The sequence below is a fragment of the Chelonia mydas genome, chromosome 1 (genome assembly GCF_015237465.2).
Source record: "Chelonia mydas isolate rCheMyd1 chromosome 1, rCheMyd1.pri.v2, whole genome shotgun sequence".
NCBI classification, from domain to species: Eukaryota; Metazoa; Chordata; order Testudines; family Cheloniidae; genus Chelonia; species Chelonia mydas.
The window spans coordinates 28,345,846-28,370,232 of record NC_057849.1 but is presented as its reverse complement, the minus strand read 5'-3'; the positions used below and the strand labels follow the sequence as shown (position 1 = coordinate 28,370,232).

The window sequence follows — 24,387 nt, the reverse complement described above, 5'->3', positions numbered from 1 at the left end:
ATTCTAGGGCATAAAAACACATTGAAACAGTTTTAAGCAACCGCTTAAGGGAGTGACAAAATACTTGGTGGTCTTCTGGTGAAGAAGGAGCAGAGTCATGCTCCACACAGGGGGCGGGAGGGGGGGTGGGGGGGGAATCTGGTAATTTCTAATTAGAATGGTCTCCTGTGCAAGTTTCTTCTGCCAATATTTGCACTGGAATGGATCGAACTGAATCCATCCCTGAAGGTAATTTAAGATTTTATTTATTTTATATTCAAAATAATCACATTTCATTCAAATTGTGTTGGTTTGGGGGGTTGGTGATTGTTTTATTTAACAATTTTTGTTTTGTTTAACAATTCTCTTGGTGATACATAAGTAAGAGTCATGCTCATTCTCACTTAGCTGTGTTGACTGACATCCCAATAGGAGTAAAAAGCAGAAAAAGCTTAATCACCAAAGTCACAGATCACAGGGAACAGATCTGTTGAGCAAGCATGTCCCATTTTTACATGGTCAGTTTTTCAACCATAATCTCCATCACTTTAGGTGGTTAGGGTACCAACATGGGACTTGGGAGACCTTGGATTCCATCACAGTCTTCCTGTGTGACTTTGGGCAAGTCACTTAGTGTGTCAACAATGCAAAAATAGAATAAAATAAAAACTAATAAAATAACCAAAACTCTGCTGCAGCAAGTCTCAGAGCCTGAGTTTACAGACTTGGACTTGTGGTGATAAAAATAGCTGTGTAGATATTCCTGCTTGGGCTGGAGTTGGGCTCTGAAATCAGGCAAGGGGGTTGGGACATCTACATGGCTATCTTTAGTGCCCTAGTGCAAGCCCTCTGAACCCGAGCCTATCGACCTGGGCTCTGAGACTTGCTGCTGCAGGATTTTTTTTTTGCCAGTGCAGACATAACATTTGTCTCTCTGTGCTTCAGTTCCCATCTGTTAAATGGGGCTAATAGCACTGCCCTACCTCACAGGGATTGTTGTGAGGACAAATACATTAAAGATTATCAGGTGCTCAGCTACCGAGAGAATGGAGGCCATATAAGTACTCAAGACGAATAGATAAAAAAATGTTTTTAGCATTAAAACCGGGGCCTCAGGCATTGGTGGTACCTCAGTCTCTCATTCACTGCCTATGGCACACAAGTTTAATCTCCTGAGGACCGAAGGGCTTTAGTCTAACCCAAGTTATCACTCAGAGTTGATGGTTTAATGGTCCGTTCTGGCCTCAGACTCCATGAAACTATGAAAACAGGTCTGGCCATGTTTATTACCTTCCACTCCTTCCCCTATCTCAGTGTTCCCCTTTTGTAGTATTGCTATCCTTTATTTGTATTACAGCAGGGTCTAGAGGCCCCAGCCAACATGATAACAGCCCATGCCCCAAAGAGCTTACAGTCTAAAGAGCTAAGACAGACAAAGGGTGGGAGAAAAAGCATCTCTCTATCATCATCATCATCCCACTTTACAAATAAGGAATGGTGGCACCAAGAAATTAAGTGACTTGCCCAAGGTCACATAGACAGTCTGTGGGAGAGTTAGGCATTGAATCCAGATCTCCAGAGCCCCAGTCCCGTGCCTTTAGCAAGACCATTCTTGCTCTCTGTTAGGAAATCCTTTCACACCGGTTAGAATTTGAGTGAAGGATTTGCATTTTGTTAGTGTATTTGCACTTTCGTTGTCTTGTTGAGCAGCATCCCAAGTGTGCAGATGTGGGGGGGCAGTATAAATAACATTACTGTTATTAAATCCAGGCCCTTCTCCCTGCTGCACAGCTGCCTTCCGACTCATTTTCCCATAAATCGCTTACTGTACATATTCCTTCGTGTCAAGCAGTGGATTTATTGACTGTGCTGGACAGCAGTACTGTAGAAACAGGAAAACAGGAAATTTGTCAGCACACAGTGGTTCTTTGCCATTCAGCACACCAGTTCCACAGGATGCATTCTCATTATGGCTGGAATTATTCATGATTTAACTTCACCAACCCTACCTAAGCAAGCCATTCTTCAGACTTATGATGCTGTAGAGTCTGATTGCGAAGTGGGAGACCTACCGGTATGTGGGTAGCATGTGTGTGTGTGTGATTATTTTGGACTTAGTGCCTTTCATCAAAGCATCTCTAAGCACTGTACAAGGGGGTGCACTCAGCTTTCTGAGGCATGGGGTCAGGCAGGCATACCCCCTTCATGCCATGTACCTGTACTCAATGTACTGTACCTTTCCCTTATTTCCTGGCGCCAACATTTCTTACGGTGACTGGATAGTTCCTTCTTTTGTCTCTCATCAGGAGAGAGAACACAATGCTAAGGCATGTCTATACTTTGAGCTGGGGGCGCAAGTTCCAGCTTAAGGAGACATACCCATGCTAGCACTGATCATGCTAGCCTGCTAAAAATAGAGTGTAGCTGTCATGTCAAGAGGAACCAGCCGCCCCGAGTATGTACCCAGTGCTAGCATTGGCCCATACTCAGGGTGGCTAGCCTGCTAAAAATAGAGTGTAGCTGTCATGTCAAGAGGAACCAGCCACCCCGAGTATGTACCCAGTGCTAGCATTGGCCCATACTCAGGGTGGCTAGCCCCTCCCACCACTCACATGGCTATGCTGTACTTTTAGCACACTAGCTTGATCAGAGCTAGTGTGAGTATGTCTCCTCAAGCTGGGAATCACACCCCCAGCTCAAAGTGTAGACGTATCTTTAGATTTCTCTATTTAATTGCTCCAGCTACCTTTACTCAAGCAAAACCTCCAGTGACTGCAGGATTAGCCCTATTCTAGTAGTTACTTTACAGTGCCTAGAATGTGCAAGATGCTTTACAAACCCACAAAGAAGACAAAGGGGCTGATTCTGGGCTCAGTCCTTGTTCCTATGTGCTACTCTGATGGTGTAGAGGGGCCAGAGAGGTGCTGCAACAGGCTGGAGGAGAATCCCCCCAGTGCAGCAGCAGTGTAGCACCATATTTGATGCTATGCTAGCCCCCTCACAGCCCCTAGCATGGGGTGTGTGCTAGAGATGGGGCTGAGAGGGGAGAATCTCTATAGTGATAAATACTATGGGAATTCTGGGCTCCTCTAGGCTGTCGTGCATTCCATAGGCTGCCTGGGTAAGGCTTCTGTAAATTAATTATTTTTTCTTTAGTTACCTTGATCCTGTATTGAATTTTATACAATCTGAATAAAACTAGATTTGTGGGATTTAACTGAGTCTGGTTACATTAGCCAGAGACTCCTCCAAGCCAGTGTTTAGAAAGGTTTGGTTTGGTGTTTTAGCCTATCCTTACAGGCACCTGCAAAGAGGATTATCTCCTAATACATCTTTCTATAGCCCCTTCAACCCACAATGCATGATCTGGATTGTGTTGAATTTCAGAGGATGATGGTCTCTTTCTGCCTATGTAACTTTGTTTCTCTTTCCCCCCAAACCCTGTATTTTTGGAGACACATTTGCCAGTGCTTTTCAAAGTCCTTCTCTTGTTCAATTCTGTTTTGACTTCACAATGAATTTAGTGGTTGTGAAGGGTGCAAGATTGGAGACTGAAGTTCTCTAGTAGGTGACAGGTCTGGTACAGGCCAGCAGGAGCTCCAGCTTCCTCACACCACTTGTCTAATGGAGTTAGAATGTAACCCTTAATGGGACAAGAGGGTATTTCAGTTCCCATGCCCACTCAGTCTTTGGCCTCTCTGCTGAGGATGCCTATTACGGTCATGTAGACAAGAATTCACTATGAACTGGATTGATGATATCATCTCATTTCACATAGGCCCATGACCAGCCACCTATTGCTAACAAGGGCCCTGGGACAGATTTAAGACCAGCAATCTGAAAATGGAAGGCTCTCTAATCTATGAGAGAGGGAAAAAAAACTTCCCCAGATTTCCCACGCATTTCTGCTTTAGTTGGGAGTGGGCAGAGCAAACGTTCCCCAAAACGTAACAAATTTTTCCACCCATTTCTAATGACCCTTCTGCACTGAGTCATCACCAACCTCCTGTGTCATCTCGAGTCCCCAGTCAGCTCTGTGTTAGTGACTCCCTTTTATTATATAGGTCTGTGATGTTTATTACACCCAGGCTGCAGGCAAGAGCACTGAACTCCTGTGGATTCAGCCGTTCTGAACAGTAAGTTCAGTCTGGTATTGATGCTCATTACATTTAAAACCACCCACGCATGTCATCACATCAACTCCAAATGCAAACAAACAAATAATTATCCCATTCCAGCCGACAATTTGGCAACCCCAAATGCCTGCACCCCATATTATTTCTTGATTGTGACTGCCACTTCTGATGTTAGACTAGGCAGCCCACGACTTACAGCCCCACTAGCATTACCCCCTGCTATAGTGTATGTACAGCCAGCCTAAGATAGGAACAACCAAAATAGTCATGGTAAGATGCTTGGACAACAGCATGAACCAAAACGTGGAATTAAAATACAGTCTATAAAGAAGACGTTTTATTAGAGTAAATTTAGCAAGTAACACAGATCCATTAAAAAAAGCCTCCTTACCATGTCTCCTGCCCAGTCAGATGGAAAGAATGTAGCTGATCTGATTAATCACTAACTTCATTTATCCCAGATACACGGCTTGTTTCAGCAGATATTATTTTAACCGTCATCAGCTTCTCTGAAATGTTTTAAATTATGAGCAGAGGCACATCCACTTGTGCTCTTCAAGCAGTAGTTCCATAATTCCATCTGCATAAGGTGTTTAAACAATCTAGCTACCAGATGGCCAGTAAACTCAAAAACTTGGTGAGCATTAAAAGAAATATATTATTGCACTAAATTAATAGCCACTGCCAGGTTTTCACTATGGTGACGGCTGTACATATTTATCAGCTCCCCTCCGTTGTGCATTTAATAGGCAGCATTGCAACTACAGACAGCAAAGTCATCTCTGCACATCTGTTTTCCCAATTTTGCCAAAGAGCTTTCATTTTTCTTTCCTCTAATAATTTGACCTGTTTCGTTTCTGGCAGAGGACTCTGTTAAATGGAGCACTAGCTTCCTGGATTCATTCCAGCCAGAGATGAAGTCAGAACAACAAGGAAAAAAAGCAGCTGGTGGCTACTAAGCAATGGGAACAAACAGGCAAGGGATTTTTAAAAACGTCAAACGGGATTGGATTCCTAGTTGTAATGGTTGCACAGGAACAACGTACCACAGAAACTGTATTTCCTGCAATCACAGTAGTTGTAGCATGCCTCCCCTAGTACATCTAGATAATCACACGTGTTCAGCTATCAGGAAATTTGGTTGCACAGCCTCTAAGAATTTCCACAGATGTATTAGGTCTTTTACAAAAGCATTCAGATCTGGAGTCAGGAAGAGTGGGTTTCCCATCTCAAACCCCGTCCCCCCATTTTATTTTTCCACTTTTATCAAATTTCCATTAGTCTATCACAGATTTCTCTGATCCACTCATGTAGGGAGAGAGCTCTTTCTTCGCACACATTTTTCCTCATCTGGCCTTTCTTCACCCTGATATTCAACTATCTTATCCTAAAGCAGCAAACAGACCAATTTCTAGTGACACTTCCAGTTGGGTGTGACTCAGAAGCAGGATGTAGCTGTGTCAGCATCAACTGACGCCCCTCCTTAAGAAAGCATCTCTCCCTTGCCCTTCCTTTCTCCGAGACCAAAAATTCCACCTCACAGCTCACCAAGGAGACAATACAACATTCTTCTGCTAGGCTGCAGAGCAAGTGTGAAATATTCTGTTTTCATCATTTACAGAACAACAGTCACAGGCAGAATCATAAGCGCAGAAATCCTGAATTTTGGGAGAGTAGACAGAATGAATGAGAAGAAGAGAGAAGAGTTCATTTTAGGCTAATCATTATGGACCCCTGACAAAATGATGCTTCCAGTACTTGCTTATCACAATCATTTTAACTTGGGAATGAGTACAGGATACTTCAGCTAGCAGCTACAAAAGGGCACAATTGCGTCAGATGATGAATACCTCCAGAGGCTTCTCATCACCCTCAGTTCCTATGCTCTTGTGAAACTGAACGTGCAAAGCTCGACTCAGGAGATGCCCTTCGTCATGCAGGATCAGACTCATCGGTGACTGCTAGGGACGACAGTACTGCTCATCCAAACCAAGCCTTTTATGAGATGTGGGGGGGAAAAAAACTGGTTAAACTTTCTTCTCCTCTATTATGTTTCATGCTGGAAGCCAAAAGAACCCAAATACCATAATAAAGACCATTCTCATGATATTTCAAGCTATATAGGAAGCAGGAAGGACCCAAATCTCATGAAAGTGCTTGGAGCACTTCTGTACTTGGAAGTCTCTGACTATCTGACAATGAGGAGATCTCTCTCTCTCTCTCTCTCACACACACACACACACACACACACACCTCTGTCTTGCTAAAAACTCTCTTCCTTCTTCTAAGCTCTAATCTTTCCTTGTTCTTCCATTTTTGCACAGTTGTCTCATATTCTCTTTTGGTCTTACCTAGTTTAGATGTGAGATCCTGTCTTACTCTAGGTTTGGAAGGAACAATGGAAATGTAGGGTGCAACCAAAACTACATTTAATAATAATTTCTGGCCTCTGGGATGTTGAATGTTCCCACACAGCCGCTACTCCCCTTCCCACACAAGTGGTCAGATGGGGAGCAGGAACTGGGTGGGAGCATCCTCAACTTGCCAGTTGTACCAGCACACCAGGGGAAGTGATTTGCACTGAGTAGAGGGCTGGCACAGATTATTTCCTTCTCGGAGCAGGAATGGAACCAGAGTGTCCTAGGTCACAATAAATTTCCTGGTCTACTCTCAGAGAAGTACAGTAATGCTCTATCCCTTGCTTAGAGCTTGTGGCAAAGACACAGTTAGCCTAGTTTTGTAGGTCCAAAAGATCTTGCTAGTTGATCATCCAAACTCTCTGCTGTTTCATTTAACCAAACCAGATCTTAGAACTTTTGAGGTTCAGCCATCACTAGTGAGGATGTGGTCAAGGGAAGGGCAAAAACAATGACAAAAGGTACGTAAAGAAAGACTGTGAAGATGTGAGAAATCAATAAGAAAAGCACAGAAGGGAAGAGTTGGAATCTGCAGCAGGGCAAGTACGTTTTAAGTAATTTGCAGATTTTAGACCTATAAGATCAGTTAGGCAATGGAATAAGCAGCCAAAGGACAGCTGTTGACATTGCATCGCTAGAGATATTCAGCACTAGACTAGACACCCATCTAGTATGGATTATTTTTTAATAATCTCAATCCTGACATCAAGCAGACAGAGTTCACAAGAGCTTCCCTACAATCCAGTTTTTAGAATATAGGTTCCATTTAGGCATTGCATTAAGAAATCCAAACTCTGGGCACCAGAGGTTCACAGTAGAGATGTGTACATGATAAAAATGACCATTTTTCTTCTATGCAGTGTTGTTGTAGCTGTGTTGGTGCCAGGATATTCGAGAGAAAAGGTGGGTGAGATAATAGCTTTTATAGGACCAACTTCTGTTGGTGAAAGAGACTAGCTTTTGAGCTTACATAGAGCTCTTCTTCAGGTCTCCTGAAATTGGTCCAATAAAAGAAACTACCTCACCCACCTTGTTTCTCATTTTTAATTCTGCCTATGGACAAGCCTGTGTTTTACTTTAGGGTGCTGGTGATCTATCAGTTCCTGTATGTTGTCTCCAAAAGAGGTTGTATCTCCATAAAACCCAATCTCCTTACCAGAAAACCAGTATTTCAGAAAAAGGAGTGTATGTTCGCAGCAATACTCAAATCTCAGGCTTCAGAGCATAAAATGATCAATGAAGGAGTCAGGGAAGACATTTCCCCCCAACTACATTGCACAAATGGTGCACTGTGAGTGGTGGGGAAGGAAGATTCACTTCCCACCAAAGTTCATGTGATGACCATTCCTGGAGGTGGAATACCAGAACTTAATGATCCAATGAGGGAAATTGTACGTTCTTATGGACACACAATGTTGCCCTCTGTGAGACATGATGCTCTGCTCCAATGGTCAAGTTTAAAAGTGCATGACTCTCTGTGAGGCAGTGGGGAGGATTGGGGGGAAGCACAAGAGAAGGGTCTTTCTGCATGTCTAGCTAAACAGAATGTTGAAAGTCGTACCACAAACAAATACAGTCCTGAAATATCAATGCACCTCAGATTAGACTCTGCCCACCTCCTCCTGTGAGAACATAATTAACGTGTTTGGTTTTAGAGAGGTCTGCTGTCTATCGTTTAGTAATGTGAATCACGTCACTTGGTCCCAGAGCCCTCACAGTGCAGAATGCTGACAAAGAGCACAGGGCTCGTACCTGAAACCACCCCAATTTAAGATGACTTTGGTATGAAGCATAAGCACAAAGGGAAAGCCACTGTTCTAGGTCCACTGGCACCAAGGGGTTATATGGGGAAAGAGTGTACCTCTTCCTCAGGATAACCGCTTTTGCTGTGAGTGCCTCAGCTTCCGCTTCTCCCATGCTGACAACCTGCTGCTGAACAGCCATCTTGCTCAATGGCAGTAGGGCAGAACTGTCAGTGTGACAATGGAGCAGGCTGGGCACTCCAGGCTGGCTGTGATGCCACCAGCTTTTCTGAGAAGCCACTTGCCCATAGAACCAGAACATATTTCGTCAGCTCTCTTGGAATAACTGCACTTTGCATGTTTACTGCACATTACACCTCCAACCTTTCCTACTTCTAAACTACCCGGGAACCTCTTGCCTCATTTTTCATTTTGTCAGGCAGTCTTGAAAGCATGACCCACACCGCCACCACACACACACACACACTCACTCTTGTGTCTCCATGCCCTCTCCCCATTCCTCAGGGAAACAGGTGGTCAATATCTTCAGCTGGCTCTACAGGGTGCTGATGGTATGGGCCACCTGTTGAGGATCTTCTGATGAGCAACATGTAGTCCATCTCATCCTCTCTGGCCTGCCTCAATACAGCACTTCTAGCTAGGGCTACAAAACAGACTACTTCTGCCATGGACCTGCTGAGCTGGGGTTAAGAGAAGACTCATGACCTTTATTGCCTAACGATGTCCTAATGAACCTGCTAGAGATTATGGATCATCTCTCTTAGAAAGCAAGTGCTGGAGGACCCCAAGCAAATAATTAGGGGGTGTCTCTCAGCCTCAGCTCATAGACCCGACAGCAGGGTCTGTTTGCTGCTTCCTGTTGCATTATTTGGGTAGATGGTCACCCAGTCCCCAGAAATGCCTTTATGCCTGTTTGAGCCAGTCGCCTACACTGGGTGGCCCCCAAGAAGCTACCTAGTGCCCCCTGCAGCCCAAACAGGGGAACTTCTAACTACAAGACTTAACAGGGATAGAGCAGGCCACCAGCACCCAGTTCTCCACTTGAAGGTAAAGCGCGTGGGATCTTGAGCCCAAGCAAGGGGCTGACTGTATGTTCCCCTAAGTTTGTCGAATCCTGCCAAACCAACCCATATGAAGTGAACTATTGATTTCATTCTGGGAGCTGGACTCTTCACTCCTCAGACTTCACACATTTCTAGTCCTGATTCCCCTCTGCTCTAACCACTAGGAACACAGCATACCGGAGGACAAAGTTTTGGGAGCTCATTGTAGCACTAACCATCAGAGCAGAGAGTCACAGAAGTGCTGGTGCCAGGCATGGGTTAAACTTTAACTGCACTTCCAAAAACCTGGAGCATTTACACTTTCTGCAACAGAAAGGTGCAAGCTCTTGGCACAAAATTAAATACCCAAGCAAATGTGATTCAGAAAGGTACTAAATACATCTCCTAGTATCCAGCAGTGTCCACCTCTCTGGTCTGTGCATTTAAAAGCAATGCAGAAAGGAGCTACTGGTAATGATGCATTTATGCGGCAGACTGCACTCAGCAGCTGCCCTATTTTTTAACTAAGTCTTCTCATCCAGATTACAGTATAGGATGCAGAGAAGAAAAAGACATAGGAATATATGCTCTGCATGGGACTTACCCAACTGATCCAATCTGAATGGTGCTGGTGCGCCTTCAGAAATCTCATTGTCTGCAGGAAGAAGAACAAATGCCTGGAAAGAGCAGCCTGATTCATAGGTGTATATTGTTAGAGAAATAAAACTGCTTCTAGTAACACTGCAGTGAGGCCGTTGCTTAGCTCGCCGCTAGTTCTGCCAGGTGGTGCTTTCTCTCAGCATGTCTGTTTGGAAATTAGCAATTGTCAAAGAAACTTTGGGTCAATTCAGCCCCAAAACCAAAGCATATTCTTGCTGCAAAATGAAACCTCATCGTCCCACCAGCACCCATACACTTTGCGTTGGCAGAGTCCTGGGGGGCTGCACTGCACCATTCTGATCCGTGATGGGACACCCAGGCTGCACATGTAAAACAACAACCTCATTTTCTGCCGTGTCCTCCAGACTTTTCAGAAGCCCCGCCACTCCCATCGCCTGTCCCTTTTAGTGGCCAAAGATTGGCCAGAAGCATCATTAACCAGAGCAGAGGCTCCAGAAGTGAGCACGCCGATCCTGTGTCCACCTGAATGGACACAAACACCTCCCTTCGCTACTGCAGGCCCCTCTTTGCCATCCGGCCTGCCTGCCCACTGGTTGCTAGGCAACCACAGCAGGCAAATGTATTCGGCATTAACTCTCCCACCCTCTTTGAGATTTTTGTTTGTTTTTCTATTATTTAAAAAGAAAAAAAAACCCTGAAAAAGGCCAGATCCTCAAAGACAAATAAATAACAAAGAAACCAAAGAGACTCTTTCCCCTTCAGTCACTGGATTTGATCTCCCAGATACCAAAATCTCTTGTCTATCAAACGGGGATGTTGTGTAGCCAGAGTACATTTCAACCTATGGAGAGGAGGGGAAGGGCTACAGCCCAGTTTTCTCCCTCCTCCTGAATAGCAGACCAAGCGAGCCCTTTAACTCTGTGAATTTTCACCTGTAACACTCATAGGAGAAACTCTCACAAGGCACTAGTAGAAAATAAATCACTAGGGACTATCCTACACTGAGGATAAGACATGGGGACTTGAAATCTAGCAAGTCACCCTCACCAAAGGACTTGACACTTCACACACATCAGTGAATTTATCCCCACAACACCCCTGTGTGGGAAGGAAGTACTATTATACTATACTGTCTTTGTTATTGGGATCTTCAGTCTAGCAGACAAACCTGTAAGTAGATCCAATGACTGGAGGCTGAAGCCAGACGAATTCAGATTGGGAATAAGATGCAATTTTTTAACCGTAGTGAGGTTAATTAACCAATGGAACAACTTACAAAAGTTGTGGTGGAATCTCCATCACTGGCAATTTTAAAATCATTACTGGGTGTTTTTCTAAAAGATATGCTCTAATTCAGTGGTCTCCAAACTTTTTAAGCGCAAGATCACTTTTCGAATTTAAGGGCAACACAGGATCTACTGTGCCCCTTCCCTGGTGCCCCGCCCCTTCCCCGGTGCCCCGCCCCTTCCCCAAAGCCTCGCTCTGCTCACTCCATTCCCCCCGCCCCATTGCTTGCTCTTCCCCACTGTCACTCATTTTGAGCGGGCTGGGGTAGGGGGTTGGGTTTCAGGAGGGAGTGCGGCCTCTGGGTTGGGGCCAAGGGGTTCACAGCGTGGGAGCGGGCTCTGGGCTGAGCCTGGGGCAGGGGGCTGGGGTGCAGGAGGGGGTGTGGGTTGTGGGCTCTGGGAGGGAGTTTGGGTGCAGGAGTGGGCTACAGGCTGGGACACAGTGTTGGGGTGCAGGAAGGGGTGGGGGTGCAGGCTCTGGGAGGGGAGTCAGGGCTGGGGCAGAGGGTTGGGGTGCAGAAGGGAGTATGGGGTGCTGGCTCTTGGAAGGAGGGTCAGGGCTGGGGCTTGGAGTGCAGGAGGGGGTTTGAGGTGCAGGAGGGGGTATGGAGTGCTGGCACCAGGACGGGACTTAGGGCTGGGGGTTGGGATGCAGAAGGGGGTTTGTGGTGCTGACTCAGGGCTGCGGCTTGGGGTGCAGAAGGGGGTTTGGGGTGCAGGAGGGGGTATGGGTTGGTGGCTCAGGGAGGGGACTCAGGGCTGGGGGTTGGGGTGTGGCCTCCCGCTGGGCAGCACTTACCTCCAGCGGCTCCCGGTCGGCGGTGCAGCATGGCTGCCACTAAGGTTGGCTCCCTGCGTGCCCTGGCCCCATGCCACTTCCGGAAGGTGCCAACATGCCCCTGTGGCCCCTCGGGGGGGCAGGGGGCATGTGGCTCTGTGCACTGCCCCTCTCTGCGGGCATCGCTCCTGCAGCTCCCATTGGCCACAGCTCCCTGTTCCTGGCCAATGGGAGCTGCGGGGGCGGTGCTTGCAGGCAGGAGCAGCACATGGAGGGAGACCCCTGCCCCCCTGCGTGCCCCCCCACCCCGCCACCCCTGGGGCTGCAGGGCTGCGCTGGCCACTTTCTGGAGCGGCATGGGGCTGGGGCAGGCAGGGAGCCTGCCTTAGAGGCAGCCCCGCTGCACCACCAGAGATCGCGATCGACTGGGAGATCCTCTAGGATCAACCAGTTGATCATGATCGACTGGTTGGTGACCACTGCTCTAATTCAAACACAAAAGTCCTATGGCCTGTGTTTTACAGGAAGTCAGACTAGAGGATCACAGTGGTACCTTCTGGCCTTATTATCTCTGAATCATCCCCACTTAACAGACGGGGAACTGAAGAACAAAGAAGCAAAGTGACTTGCCCAGAGTCACACAGGAAGTTTATGGCAGAGCTGAGAAATGAATCCACATCTCCTGCGTCCCAGGCCAACCTCAGCCACAAGCCCATCCTTCCTTTCCTGACCTTAGCTGAGGAAAGACTATGCTATGGTGCCAATAAGAAATCAGCCAACATTTAATGGTTAGGTCGCGGGACAATGGTGGGAGATGTCTGAGGGTTCGCTAAGACAGTGCTTGTTTCAGAGCAGGTGGAAAAAATTTTATTTTCAAAAATTTTCATAAAAATTTCAGTGTTTTTCAAAATTCTAAAAATGCAATAAATTTTTTGAAAAATGTTTAGAATTTTTTTCCATCAGATCTATTATATTTATTTGCAAAAATATAGAGTAGATTGGAACACAGATTGATAAATGTGCACACAGACATATACAAATTGTATAAATGTATCTAATCATTATATCTGATCATCTCTCTCTTCTCTATCCTTATATTTTGCCTGTCTTCCTAGAGTGTAAATTATTGATGGCAGTGACCATGTCTACCACTATTTGTTCAGCCCCCAAACACAAACAGGATCAGGGCCTCTGGGAACTACAATAATATAAATATGAAAGAATAACATAGACCTGAGCACATGGCCAGTGTTCAACAAATCAATAGTAATGGGAATTGAGATAAGACCATATAAAATGTTTTTCTTCTAGATATTTAAAATGGACAAAGTAATTACACCAGGAACCTTAGATTATCTGTTGCCTTATCCAGCCTTACTTCATACCCTTTTAAACAAACAGACTATTGTGTAACAGCCTTCTTTCCCCCTGCAACTCCCACATTGGACTCTGAGGAAAAGAAATTACATTTTTGTGCAAATATTTAAGTACATTAGACCCACAATTTGGTGCATTCAGATGGACCACAATCAGGAGAATCTTCCCTGACCCCGCCCCTGATGCAGCACATCCCCTCTATCAAAGGTGGACTGCGGGATCAGGATGGCGCCAGTCAGGGTTTAAATTCTCAAAGATTATTTCCTGGAGGCCCCTCCCCCCATTCAGGGCTCCAGACTTAAGTCCCAGGGACCTAGGGGGGTGCTGGGAGGCACCGGCACCTCCAGCGGAGCTCCCACGGGTTTGAAAATATTTACCAAAGCTCTGCTCCAGTGGGCTCCTGCTGAATTTAAGCCCTAGCACCAGTGCAGGTGAAGTGCTATCCAAGTTTGGTAAGCAGTGAAATGACAATTTTATCAGCTGATTATTAGTACAGCCTTATTCACTTCAACACAAACACATACTATACCTCATAGCTAGAGACTGCTGAATAGCATCAGAGAATCTCTAGTGTTAACAGGACATGTTCTGGTGGTTGTGGTCATTGTCTCCAGGGACTGAACCAAGGATCTATGGATCTAAAATGGGCATACTGAATAAGACAATGGTCCATCTAGCCCGTATCCTGTCTTCCAATAGTGGCTAATGCCAGACGCTTCAAAAAGGAATGAACAGAACAGGGTAATTATCGAGTGGCCCATCCCTGTTGTCCAATCCCAGCATCTGGCAATCAGAGGCTAGGGACATCCAGAACATGGGGTTGCATCCCAGACCATCTTGGTTAATAGTCGTTGATGGACCTATCCTTCATGAACTTATCTATTTCTTTTTTAAACCCAGTTATAATTTTGGCCTTCACAACATCCCCCGGCAACAAGTTCCACAGGTTGGCCGTACATTGTGTTGCATAAGCCCCTGCTGCCTAAGCCAAAGGACAAGGTCCAATAGTTTGAAAGCATTTGTAGGGATAAAGGCCATGCAATATCTTGGACAATTCCCAAGACATGTAACAGGTGCCAAGATTGGCCATCACCAGCACTAAAGGAAAATAAATAGAGTTGGGTGGTACATTTTTGCTAAAGCAAAACACTTTGGTTTCCACAAAACTGTTGTTTGGAAGGTTTTTGGGTCTGGGGCACAGAGAGTGAGACACACACTAAACAGGTGGATTAAAAGCTGCACAGCTACCGTACCTCCTCTGTCACTAGCAAAGTGAAAAATACCACTTTGAGTCAGCCAGTTGATTTCATCCAGCTTCCGGTTGTCACCAAGGTCCATGCTTCCCATACAGTGTCAGAGAGTTGCTGGTAACACCTCCTGGAGTTCTGTCTGAGGAATAACCAAAACCTATTGTGAATTATTGCAATTGCCAGGCTTCAAAATCTGCAAACAGCTAACCACTGATGCAGAGCGAAACTAGTATTTCTATGTCTAACCCTATTGGCCAAATTGTGCCCAGACCACACATGGGGGTGCAAGACATGGAAAGGGTGTACAGTTTCCAGATTACGTTTAGGTGTTGGTTTGACTAGGGTGAAGTGGCAATTTGTTTTCTTGTCCTGTGAAAATTTTTGACATTTCAAAATTTTTTCCCATCCATTCGCACACCAGGATGAAGTTGAAGTCTCAAAAATTGTCATTAACTGGAAAAAAAAATCAGTTCAGGTCAATTGAAATGTTTCCTCTCAGTTTTAACTTTTCCCTTTTTTTAACATTTTTAGTGTAAATTTACTAAAACTTCAGAACAACTTGAAACATCAAAACTTTCTGGTTCAACAGAGTTGAAACCTTTTTTAACCAAAATTTTTTTAAGTCAGATGTCTCACACCTGACGCTGTTTCATGAACAGTTTGGGTTTCGACAAATCGGCATTTGTCAGGGGAAAAAAATGTAAAAAAAGTTGCCAACCAGTTCTGTAGCTGTATAACCTGTGTCTTAGAGACTGCTGTAACAGTAGCAATTAGCCAGGGTGCTTCAACTTGTGGTCCCTGGTTTAAATGAGAGGGAGCTACTGGCAGGATTGTTAGATAGGCTTTTTGAGCTGAGGTCAGGGAGAGTGCTTTATCAGCATTGAGCCAAATCATACTAAAACATTTACAATTACTTGCTTTAAGTTTTGCCATGTGCTTAAGAATTTGATTAGCACATCTTTAAAAATTCCACATGTGTGTATTGTGACAGGGTCGGGCCAGATGGCTATCAGAGAGTAATTTTTTTTTTTGAAGCAAAAGATGTTTTTTTATTTGCATAACACACTTACAAAGTAAAAACAGCAGCATATGCAATGTGTAACACAGCAACCAATCACAACTGTTTTCTCATTAGCTTCAAGGGAGGGAAGTGTTCAAGCTTGCCTGGGCCCAGAGCGGGGGGCTTCCTCGACTCTCGTGGTCTTCCACCCTTCCGAGTTACCTGGTGACCCAGAGTGAGGGGGCTTCATCGACTCTCATGGTCTTCCACCCCTTCGAGTTACCTGGCACCACGCCCGAGTGTCACCAACAATTCCCTCCTCTGAAAGCACCCAACAAGAGGGTCAGGCCATGGGGTGGACAATCCAGGGGTGGGGGGGGGAGAGGGCACGTGTACCCACGTGTGAAAGGACCCCTCTAAGGTGGTGGTGTCCGCAGCAGCAATGGCTGGGGCTGGGGTCCCTTACTCTCTCCCCCAATCAAAGGGTCAGACAAAGGGACCTGGATGGGGACAATGAGCAGAGAACCTCGGACAGCGCCCACCGCTCCTCAAAAGCATCAAGGGAGTCGGTAGATGCCGCCCAGAGGAACTCCGCCCAGATACGTGAACGGACCGAGGATCGGAAAACAGCCCCACAGTCACAGGAAACTCCATCGGCCAACCTCCTCTCTTTGGTTTTATAGATGGCCGTTTTAGCCAGGGCCAGGAGGAGGTTAACTAGGAGATCCCGCGACTTTGTGAGGCCACGGATGGGGAGTGCATAAATAAAAAGGTGAGGGGAAAAATGCAACCAAAAACATAATAGGAGATTTGTGAGGAGCTGAAACGGGCTGCAGCCTGGCGCACTCCAAATATACATGTGCCAGGGTTTCCCTCACACCACAAAAGGGAAGAGTATCTGGGACAGGGGTGAACCACGCCAAGTACGTGCCCGTGCTCACAGCTCCATGAAGGAGCCGCCAACTGATGTCCCCGACGGGCCTCGGAACCAAGGTGGAATATAGGCTGGCCCACCGGGGCTGCTCACCCTCGAAAGATGGCAGAAGGTCTCGCCACTTTGTGTCGGGGCGGGACACTAGGGTGAGGGCATGAAGGGTGTGGAGCACGAGCGTGTATAGATGTTTCCTTGGCGCGTTTTGGAAGTGTACCAGCTGCAGTTCATGCAGCCGGCTCGCAGTGAAGGGGTGAGGCGGTCGATTGGGTCTGTGGGGCAGGGGTCCAATTAAAAGGTCCGGCGGGCCTGGGGTAGAGGGTGGGCGGGACGTGCCCTCGAGCAGGACCCGGTCGAGGTAAGCTCGAGCAGCAGGCGGCAAAGTGGCCTTCGCCTCCTGAAGTACTCGCCGGGGTGTGCGAGGTCTGGAGAGCCCCATGCGCCAGGCGAGTGTCAGAGCGTACAGTTGGCCCGAGAGGGGGCACCTCTGCCATGCTCCTCACCCGAAGCTGACCGGTTCAGTCAGGGTCCAGTTGAGCTTAACCAGACACTCTGCAGAAGCGTACAGCACCCGGAGAAAACCCACAAACTGGGGTCCAAAGCCAAACGCCTGCAGAGCACTCAGGAGGTACCCGTGGTCCACCCTATTGAACGCCTTCTCCTGATCTAGGGACAGGAGGGCGAACGACAGACCGTCTCTACGCCCGAGTTCCAAAAGGTCCCGAACCATAAATAGGTTATCAAAGATATTGCGGTCCAGGACAGTGTAGGTCTGGTCTGGGTCGATCACATCCGCCAGCACAGACCCTAGCCACAGCGAGATTGCTTTCGCTACGATTTTGTAGTCCGTGCTGAGGAGCGAGACGGGACACCAATTTCGTAAATCGCGGAGGTCCCCTTTCTTCGGCAATAAGGTGAGCACAGCTCGCCTGCACAAAAGAGGGAGGACCCCGCTCTGCAGAGACTCGGCCCAGACGGTGACTAGGTCTGAGCCGAAGATGTCCCAAAACACGCGGTAGAACTCCACGGTCAGCCCGTCCATGCCTGGAGACTTATTAGTGGGCATACGATGGAGGGCTTCCGAGAACTCAGCCAGAGTGAGAGGCAATTCTAGCCGGTCTCGGTCACTCGCGCTGATGGTAGGGAGCTCCTCCCAAAGCACTCTGCAAGCACTAGGGTCGGTCAGATCCGGGGAGAAAAGACTTGCGTAGAAGGCTCGGGCCCTCCCGCACATCTCCGCCGGTTCCGTGAGGGGGCTGCCATCTTCTGCCAGGAGGCAGGTGATGTGTTTCTTAGCCCCCCTTGTTTTCTCCAGGGCATAGAAGAAGCGGGAGCCGCGATCCATCTCCCGAGGGAGGCGGATGCAGGATCGAACAAAGGCGCCCTGGGCCCGATGGTCCTCGAGGGCCCGGAGCTCCTCCCGCTTCTCCCGGCACGCTCCGCAGAGGAGTGGGTCTTCGGGGTTGGTGGCCAGATGCCTCTCCAGCTCTAAGACCTTCCGTTCCAACTGCTCTATTGCCGCTTTTCTCCGTCGGCTGGTGCCCCGGGTGTAGTCACGGCAGAAAAGCCGGGCGCGCACCTTCCCTAGGTCCCACCATCGCCGCGCGGAGGGAAAGGCACGCCGATGCCTTCTCCAGGCCAGCCAGAATTCCTGGAAGGACATCACAAGGCCTTCATCCTCCAACAGGCTGTTGTTAAAATGCCAATAGGCCGGCCCCAGCCTCTCCGCACGGAGGGAGACTGTCATGGTGGCTAGGTGATGGTCAGAAAATGGGGCCAGCCGAATGCTGGAGGAGTGGGCTCGTGAGAGATGGAAGCGTGATAAATAAACGCGGTCCAACCGGGAGTGGCTCAACCGATGGGCTTCCACCCGGACAAAGGTGAACGTGGAAGTGTCATCCACGTGGTGGTCATGCCAGATGTCCACTAGGGAGTGATGTTCAACTATCTCCCAGAGGGTGTCCGCAGCGGCCGGGCTCTGCTCGGTCCCCGAGCGGTCTCGCTCCTCGAGGGTGCTATTAAAATCCCCTCCCAGGACCAGGCACTCGTGACAATCTAAGGTGCCGAGGAAGGCAGACGCCTGCTGATAAAATTGCAGCCGCTCCAGGCCCGATGTCGGGGCATAGACGTTAACGAGGTTAACCACAAGCCCCTCTATACGGACCCGGAGATGCAGCAGGCGACCCGGCATGGCCTCGGCGACCCCTAGCGCCTCGGGCCTTAGGTCGGGGGAGAACAGGGTCGCCACGCCAGCCTGCCGAATCATGGAATGGCTAAAGTAGACCCTGTCCCCCCATTCCAGCCGCCAACTGTCTTTGGCGGTCAGATCCGTATGGGTCTCCTGCAGGAAAATCACAGAGTACCCTCCCTCCCGAAGGAAGGGGAGCACCTGGGACCTGCGGAGAGCCATCCTACAACCCTGGGTGTTCAACGTTGCGATGGTGAGAGGTGTCATGGGGGGAGCCGGGGGGGATCCTCACTGGCAGGGACGCTCGCATCCCCCAGCGGGCCGCACAACAGTCCTTGACCCATCCCGTAGGTGAGTAATTGGTCACGGAAGACGCGGACCCGCCAGTAGGCCACGGCATCCTGCTTCCCTGTCCCTTTACCTTCCCCCATGAGGACCCTTGTGGCCCGGAGGATTTGAAAAAAATCCCCCCATTGCTGGAGAGCAAGTTGTACCTTGTTGCAGGAGCCACAGACATCCTCTAAAAACTTCCGCAGCTCTCCTCGCAGCTCATGGGGGGGTGGGGTTACAGTTTCCTGGTTGTTCCCCGGCGGGGCCCTTGGTGCAGCCCCGTGGTCCACTAAAACGGACAAGCAGGGTGCAGACCCCTGACAGGGTGCCTGATGGGCTGGAGCTTCTAGGCCCGCCTCAAGCTCTGGGGCGATAGGGGGTGGTGGGGGAAAGACAGCAGCTGCTAATGGGTCGGGGCAGGAGAACACAAAGGCCGCTCCCTGGGGGTCATCAGTTGGGAAAGGGAAGGAGACAGCACCGGTGGCGGCAATAACATTGCAGGAGGTAAATTGGATAGGGATAGGGGCAGGGGCAGGGGCAGGGGCGAGGTTCTGGGTTTCGGGAGGCAAGCAGCTGGATGGTGGCGCCTCCCGATCAGACTCGAGGGTTAAGGGGGTGGGGAGGGAGCTCTCAGTGGTACCGGGCGCAGGCTCTATGGTGGATTTAGCGGCCACAGCATCAGGAGGTGGATTATCTTCTGTTGGGCCCCCGCCCGGGAAGGAAATAGATTGCTCCGCACCAACGGGGGGTGCCCCTGGTGACTCGTGTCCTGGCCGCGTGGCGCCGGCTGTCACCTGAGCGGACTCGGTGGTTGTCAGCAGGGTGCCATCAGCAGCCGGGTCAATGGAGGAGTCCAGGGGCTCCTCGGAGGTGGGAGCAGAAGCAGCAGTTAGGGGGAGGGAGCATGGGGAAAAGAGGGGTGGAGTGAGGTCGCCCAAATCGAGGTTTGCTGGCAAAAGGTCGTCCTCCCCCTGGGCAACTGGGGTCAGATCTAGGGCCTCGATCTCCTCGAACATGGAGGAGAGGACACTTTCCGTCACCCCAGGGTTCTCCCCGCTGGCACCTGCCACGGCGGTTGCCTCGGGGTTCACGGGGGCTTCGGGTAGTGTCAGGACAGAAGGGACTTCCTCGAGGGTCTCGGAGGGGAGGGTCTCCTGTGGAGGGGAGACACTACCTCCAGTGCTGCCACGTCTTTCCCGGCTGACACCAGTGGATGGGACGCACTTGTGGGCAAAGCGGAAGGTTCGGCATCGGTGCCCCCCTTCCTGGTCTTACGGGGGGCCTCCGCCTCGGGTAGATGAGGTGGAGCTCGAGCCTTCTGCTTGCCTCACTTCTCCTGGACTAGGGCCCAGCCCTCCATGGCATCATCTGGGGTCGTGTCAGGGGGTAAAGGCAATGGCGGGGCGGCAAAAGGGAGGGAGGATTCTCCCTGGGGCAGGCTCTCTCCCATGCCTGGTGGTATCTCTGCCACACCCTCCTCCATAGGCCCCGCCAGATTGTCCACAGCGAGGGCGGGGCTCTCCCGCTCATCTGGGCGTTGTAGGGGAGGTGCCCCTTGGGCCTGAGCAGGAGAAGTGGTGGTCCGAAGAGGGGGGGGGTGGATTCGGGTATTGGGTGGCCAGGGGCGTCGGCAATGACGGGGCCGATGTCCTGTCGGGTCTCAGGGATCCCAGATGCCCTTCCTTGCCGGGCTAAGGGGCAGTCCCTCCAGACATGCCCTGACGCCCGGCAGAGGTAGCACCGGGCTTCCCCCGTGGAGAAATACACTCGGTAACGGGCCCCCTGGTGGGGGACTAGGAAGGAACCCTCGAGCGCCTCTCCGTCACGCGCCGCCGATGGCAGTAGAAGCTGCACTTGCCGGCAGAAGGAAAAGATGTGACGGAGGGTGGGGTCCTTGCAGCCCAACGGGAGAGGGCTGATGACAGAAACAGGTTTCCCCAGGGTGGAAAGGGCGGGTAACAGGGCAGCATTGGGGAGAAAAGGAGGGACAGAGGTCAGGACCAGGCGGACACCCAGGTCCTCTAGCGGCTCTAGGGGGACAAACACTCTCCCCCCACCACCAGGCCCCTCTCCACCACCTCCTGGGCGGCAGCCTCCAATGCTAAGAAGAAGATGACCTTCCCATACATTTTGGAAGCCGCTACAATGGCTGAGGGCCCCACCACCCTCGCCAACGCCCACATGTAGGTCTCCACGTGGGGCGAGGCGGGCACCAGGAGACATCGGACACCATGCTTCCTTGTCAGGGTGGGGAAGGGGCCCCGGCCGCTGTTGATGGTGGTGGAGGCGGTGGGCGGGAGAGATGATGAGGCGGCAGGTGGGGGGGCTGCCGCCGCCCGGGCATACATCCTGGGGGTTGAGGGAGGGACACCCACAGAGCTGGTGAAGGGGGCAGCAGGGAGGGATGCCGTGGTCGGTGGCGGGGCCGCAGCAGTGGGGGTGGCCCCTGCCATGGAGGGCCTGGTGGTTTTAGTGGGGCCCTTCCCCTTCTTCTTGCCCTGTCCTTTCCCGCTGGCTGGGGGGGCTCCCCTAGAGTCTGGGGAGGCGGTGGGCATGGCAGTGGCGGAGGTCACCCCGGTGCCCTCCAGTGCCGATGCCCCAGCGGGGGCGGTGGCAGGTGGTTAACAGGAGTTGGGGTCAGGTAAAAAGGGACAGGCTTTGGGATGGGCAGTTGGGGGGGGCACATGAACCACTGTACGCTTGTCCAGAGAATCCTGTTTGGTTGGCTGGTGCTTCTGGCCCACACAGTGGAATCAGGGCGAGCAGCGAAGTCCAGAGGCAGACATTAAACAGCCAGTAATGACGGTGGAGGAGGCAGTTGTGAAGATGGTAGTGTGGGGGTTGGGAGAACACAGATGGATTTGGGGCAGCTCCGTGCCACACCCCCTGTGTCCCTACAAACACAGTCACAACACAGTCAAGGCCTCCCCCCACACGAGAGCACAGTTCGAAAGTTACTCAGTCTTGGGCCCCTTCCACGGTGATTTGTAAGTTCCCCGGGCGGTGTTCCTCTGGTAGATGGCTGTTTCTCTGTCTGTTCCGGGTTTTCTTTTTTGCATTCCAGAAATGCCGGAGCAAGTGATAAGATTCCTCTCAACCGGAGATGGGTCCACAGACAAACAGCAAGCGGCTGGGTCTGGGTCCTTCCACTCCCCCCCTCTGGGGAAGCGGTCTGGCAGGCCACCCCTCTCTCAGGGGGGGGTTTTCAGCTGGAGCGGCAGCAGCGTCCAAGGGCAGGCGGGCGGGGGGGGGGGGGCTAACAGCCAGCCTGCAGCCAGCCAGCACTGTAACAACAGCAGAGAAAGAAAAAAAACAACAAAAGGAAAAGAAAGGGGGGAGAGCATCTGGCCCGGTCTGGGGGGGAAGCCGAAAGCAGGGGCAAAAAGCAAGGAAAGCCCAGGCCAGAGGGCTGCAGCAGCAGGAGAGCAGGCTAAGTAGGTCCCTTTTCCCTGGGTAAGGTAATGGGGAAGGTTTTTTTTTTTTTTTTTTTTTTTTTTATAGACTAACAAATTTATTTGAGCATAATGTGACAGGGTCAGGCCAGATGGTTACAGGAGAGTGAAAGAAGGCAGATATATTAGCCCCAGGTTAAGTAGGTCCCTTTTCCCTGGGTAAGGTAACGGGGAAGGTTTTTTTTTTTTTTTTTTTTTTTTTATAGACTAACAAATTTATTTGAGCATAATGTGACAGGGTCAGGCCAGATGGTTACAGGAGAGTGAAAGAAGGCAGATATATTAGCCCCAGGTTAAGTAGGTCCCTTTTCCCTGGGTAAGGTAACGGAGAAGGTTCCAGAACAATCAGGAACCTTCTGGAGACAATTAAGACAGGCTGATTAGAACACCTGCAGCCAATCAAGAAGCTGCTAAAATCAATTAAGGCAGGCTAATCAGGGCACATGTGTTTTAAAAAGGAGCTCACTTCAGTTTGTGGTGTGCGTGTGAGGAGCTGGGAGCAAGAGGCACTAGGAGCTGAGAGTGAGAACGCAGACTGTTGGAGGACTGAGGAGTACAAGCATTATCAGACACCAGGAGGAAGGTCCTATGGTGAGGATAAAGAAGGTGTTGGGAGGAGGCCATGGGGAAGTAGCTCAGGGAGTTGTAGCTGTCGCCCAGCTGTTCCAGGAGGCACTCTAGACAGCTGTATTCCACAGGGCCCTGGGCTGGAACCTGGAGTAGAGGGCGGGCCTGCGTTCCCCCCAGATCCTTCCAACTCCTGGTCAGACACAGGAGGAGTTGACCTGGACTGTCGGTTCAGAAAAATGGCCAAGCTGAGGGCTGCCGTGAAGCTCCAAGGCGGGCAAATCTGCCAATAAGTGCAAGACCCCCCAAGGTAGAGCAGGAACTTTGTCACAGTATGTTATATATTATATCACAGTAACACAGTCTGACTCTTTGCCCCCTATAGGGGCTAAGCCACATAACAGGTTTCTGAGTCTGCTACTGTTTTCAAGCTAAGGAAGCTAGTCCTCTAGCTAAGGCAGCAGCTCCTGCTTTCAGATCCAGAGCACCTGGCTTCAGCCCCTGAAGACCCATCTGACCATGTCCTTTGAACATTAGAAATTCTCTGATGCTATTCAGCAGTCTCTAGCTATGCAGTATAGTGTGGTTTAGAGCTGAACCCTAAAGATTTGCTATCTACTCTAGTATTAATTAATTATAATATAATATTACTCTTATTATTTATTATTTTAATGGCCACCAGAGTTTAAATGATCAATTTCCAGATTACCTGGAGATTTGCATTTTGTGAGGTATTAATAGCACATGGAGGCAGAGACTTTTTTCCTCCCATCTTGTCTGTGTGGAAAGGAGCATGGGAATCATTCCTAGCCCTTCCTGTATGGCCAGCTGCCAGTCTATCCACAGGTAATTAGCAGTGTTGGGTTATGACACAGCTTTATTCCAGATGAGATCTGAAAATAGATGAAGACTCAGTGAGGCAGACAGAGATACAGGATGACTGTTCTAGTTAGCAGAAACCATAGAGGAAGACACACTTGTTTTGACAAGATTGGGCAGGGAGATAAAGAGGAAGCCACTTCTAGATGAGCTGAGGAAGAAGGGAGGGGAGAAGGAGACAGTCCATGAGTTTGTTTGAGGCAAGTCCAGACAAGGAAAATGGTTTTGAACTGGATTCAGTGCTAAGGCTGGGGCTGGCTGTGCTGGTTTTAGTGCTGTGCCTGCTTTGCACTGATGCAGTCTTAATGCAGGGAAGATTCTGGGCCACCATTATCACCTGATTAACATAACCTTAGCAGAACAATAGCCAGACATCAGGAGGAAAACCAC

General features: G+C 49.6%; 1 protein-coding gene across 3 annotated transcripts in view; it reads right to left on the bottom strand.

Annotated features, from left to right (window-relative positions):
* Positions 1–14,789, bottom strand: part of AMOTL1 (angiomotin like 1) — a 131,869-nt gene extending 117,080 nt beyond the window's left edge. For 2 of the 3 annotated variants that reach the window (XM_027821835.3, XM_043529170.1), the window contains exons 1-2: positions 14,654–14,789; positions 9,943–9,993 (exon numbers count right to left, since the gene is read on the bottom strand). In XM_027821835.3, coding sequence (XP_027677636.2) covers positions 9,943–9,993; positions 14,654–14,747 — 145 coding nt within the window. In that variant the 5' untranslated portion in view covers positions 14,748–14,789. The remainder of the gene's footprint in view (positions 1–9,942; positions 9,994–14,653) is intronic. The other variant, XM_037889715.2, reaches the window with a different exon arrangement.
* Between the last annotated feature and the right edge of the window lie 9,598 nt (positions 14,790–24,387).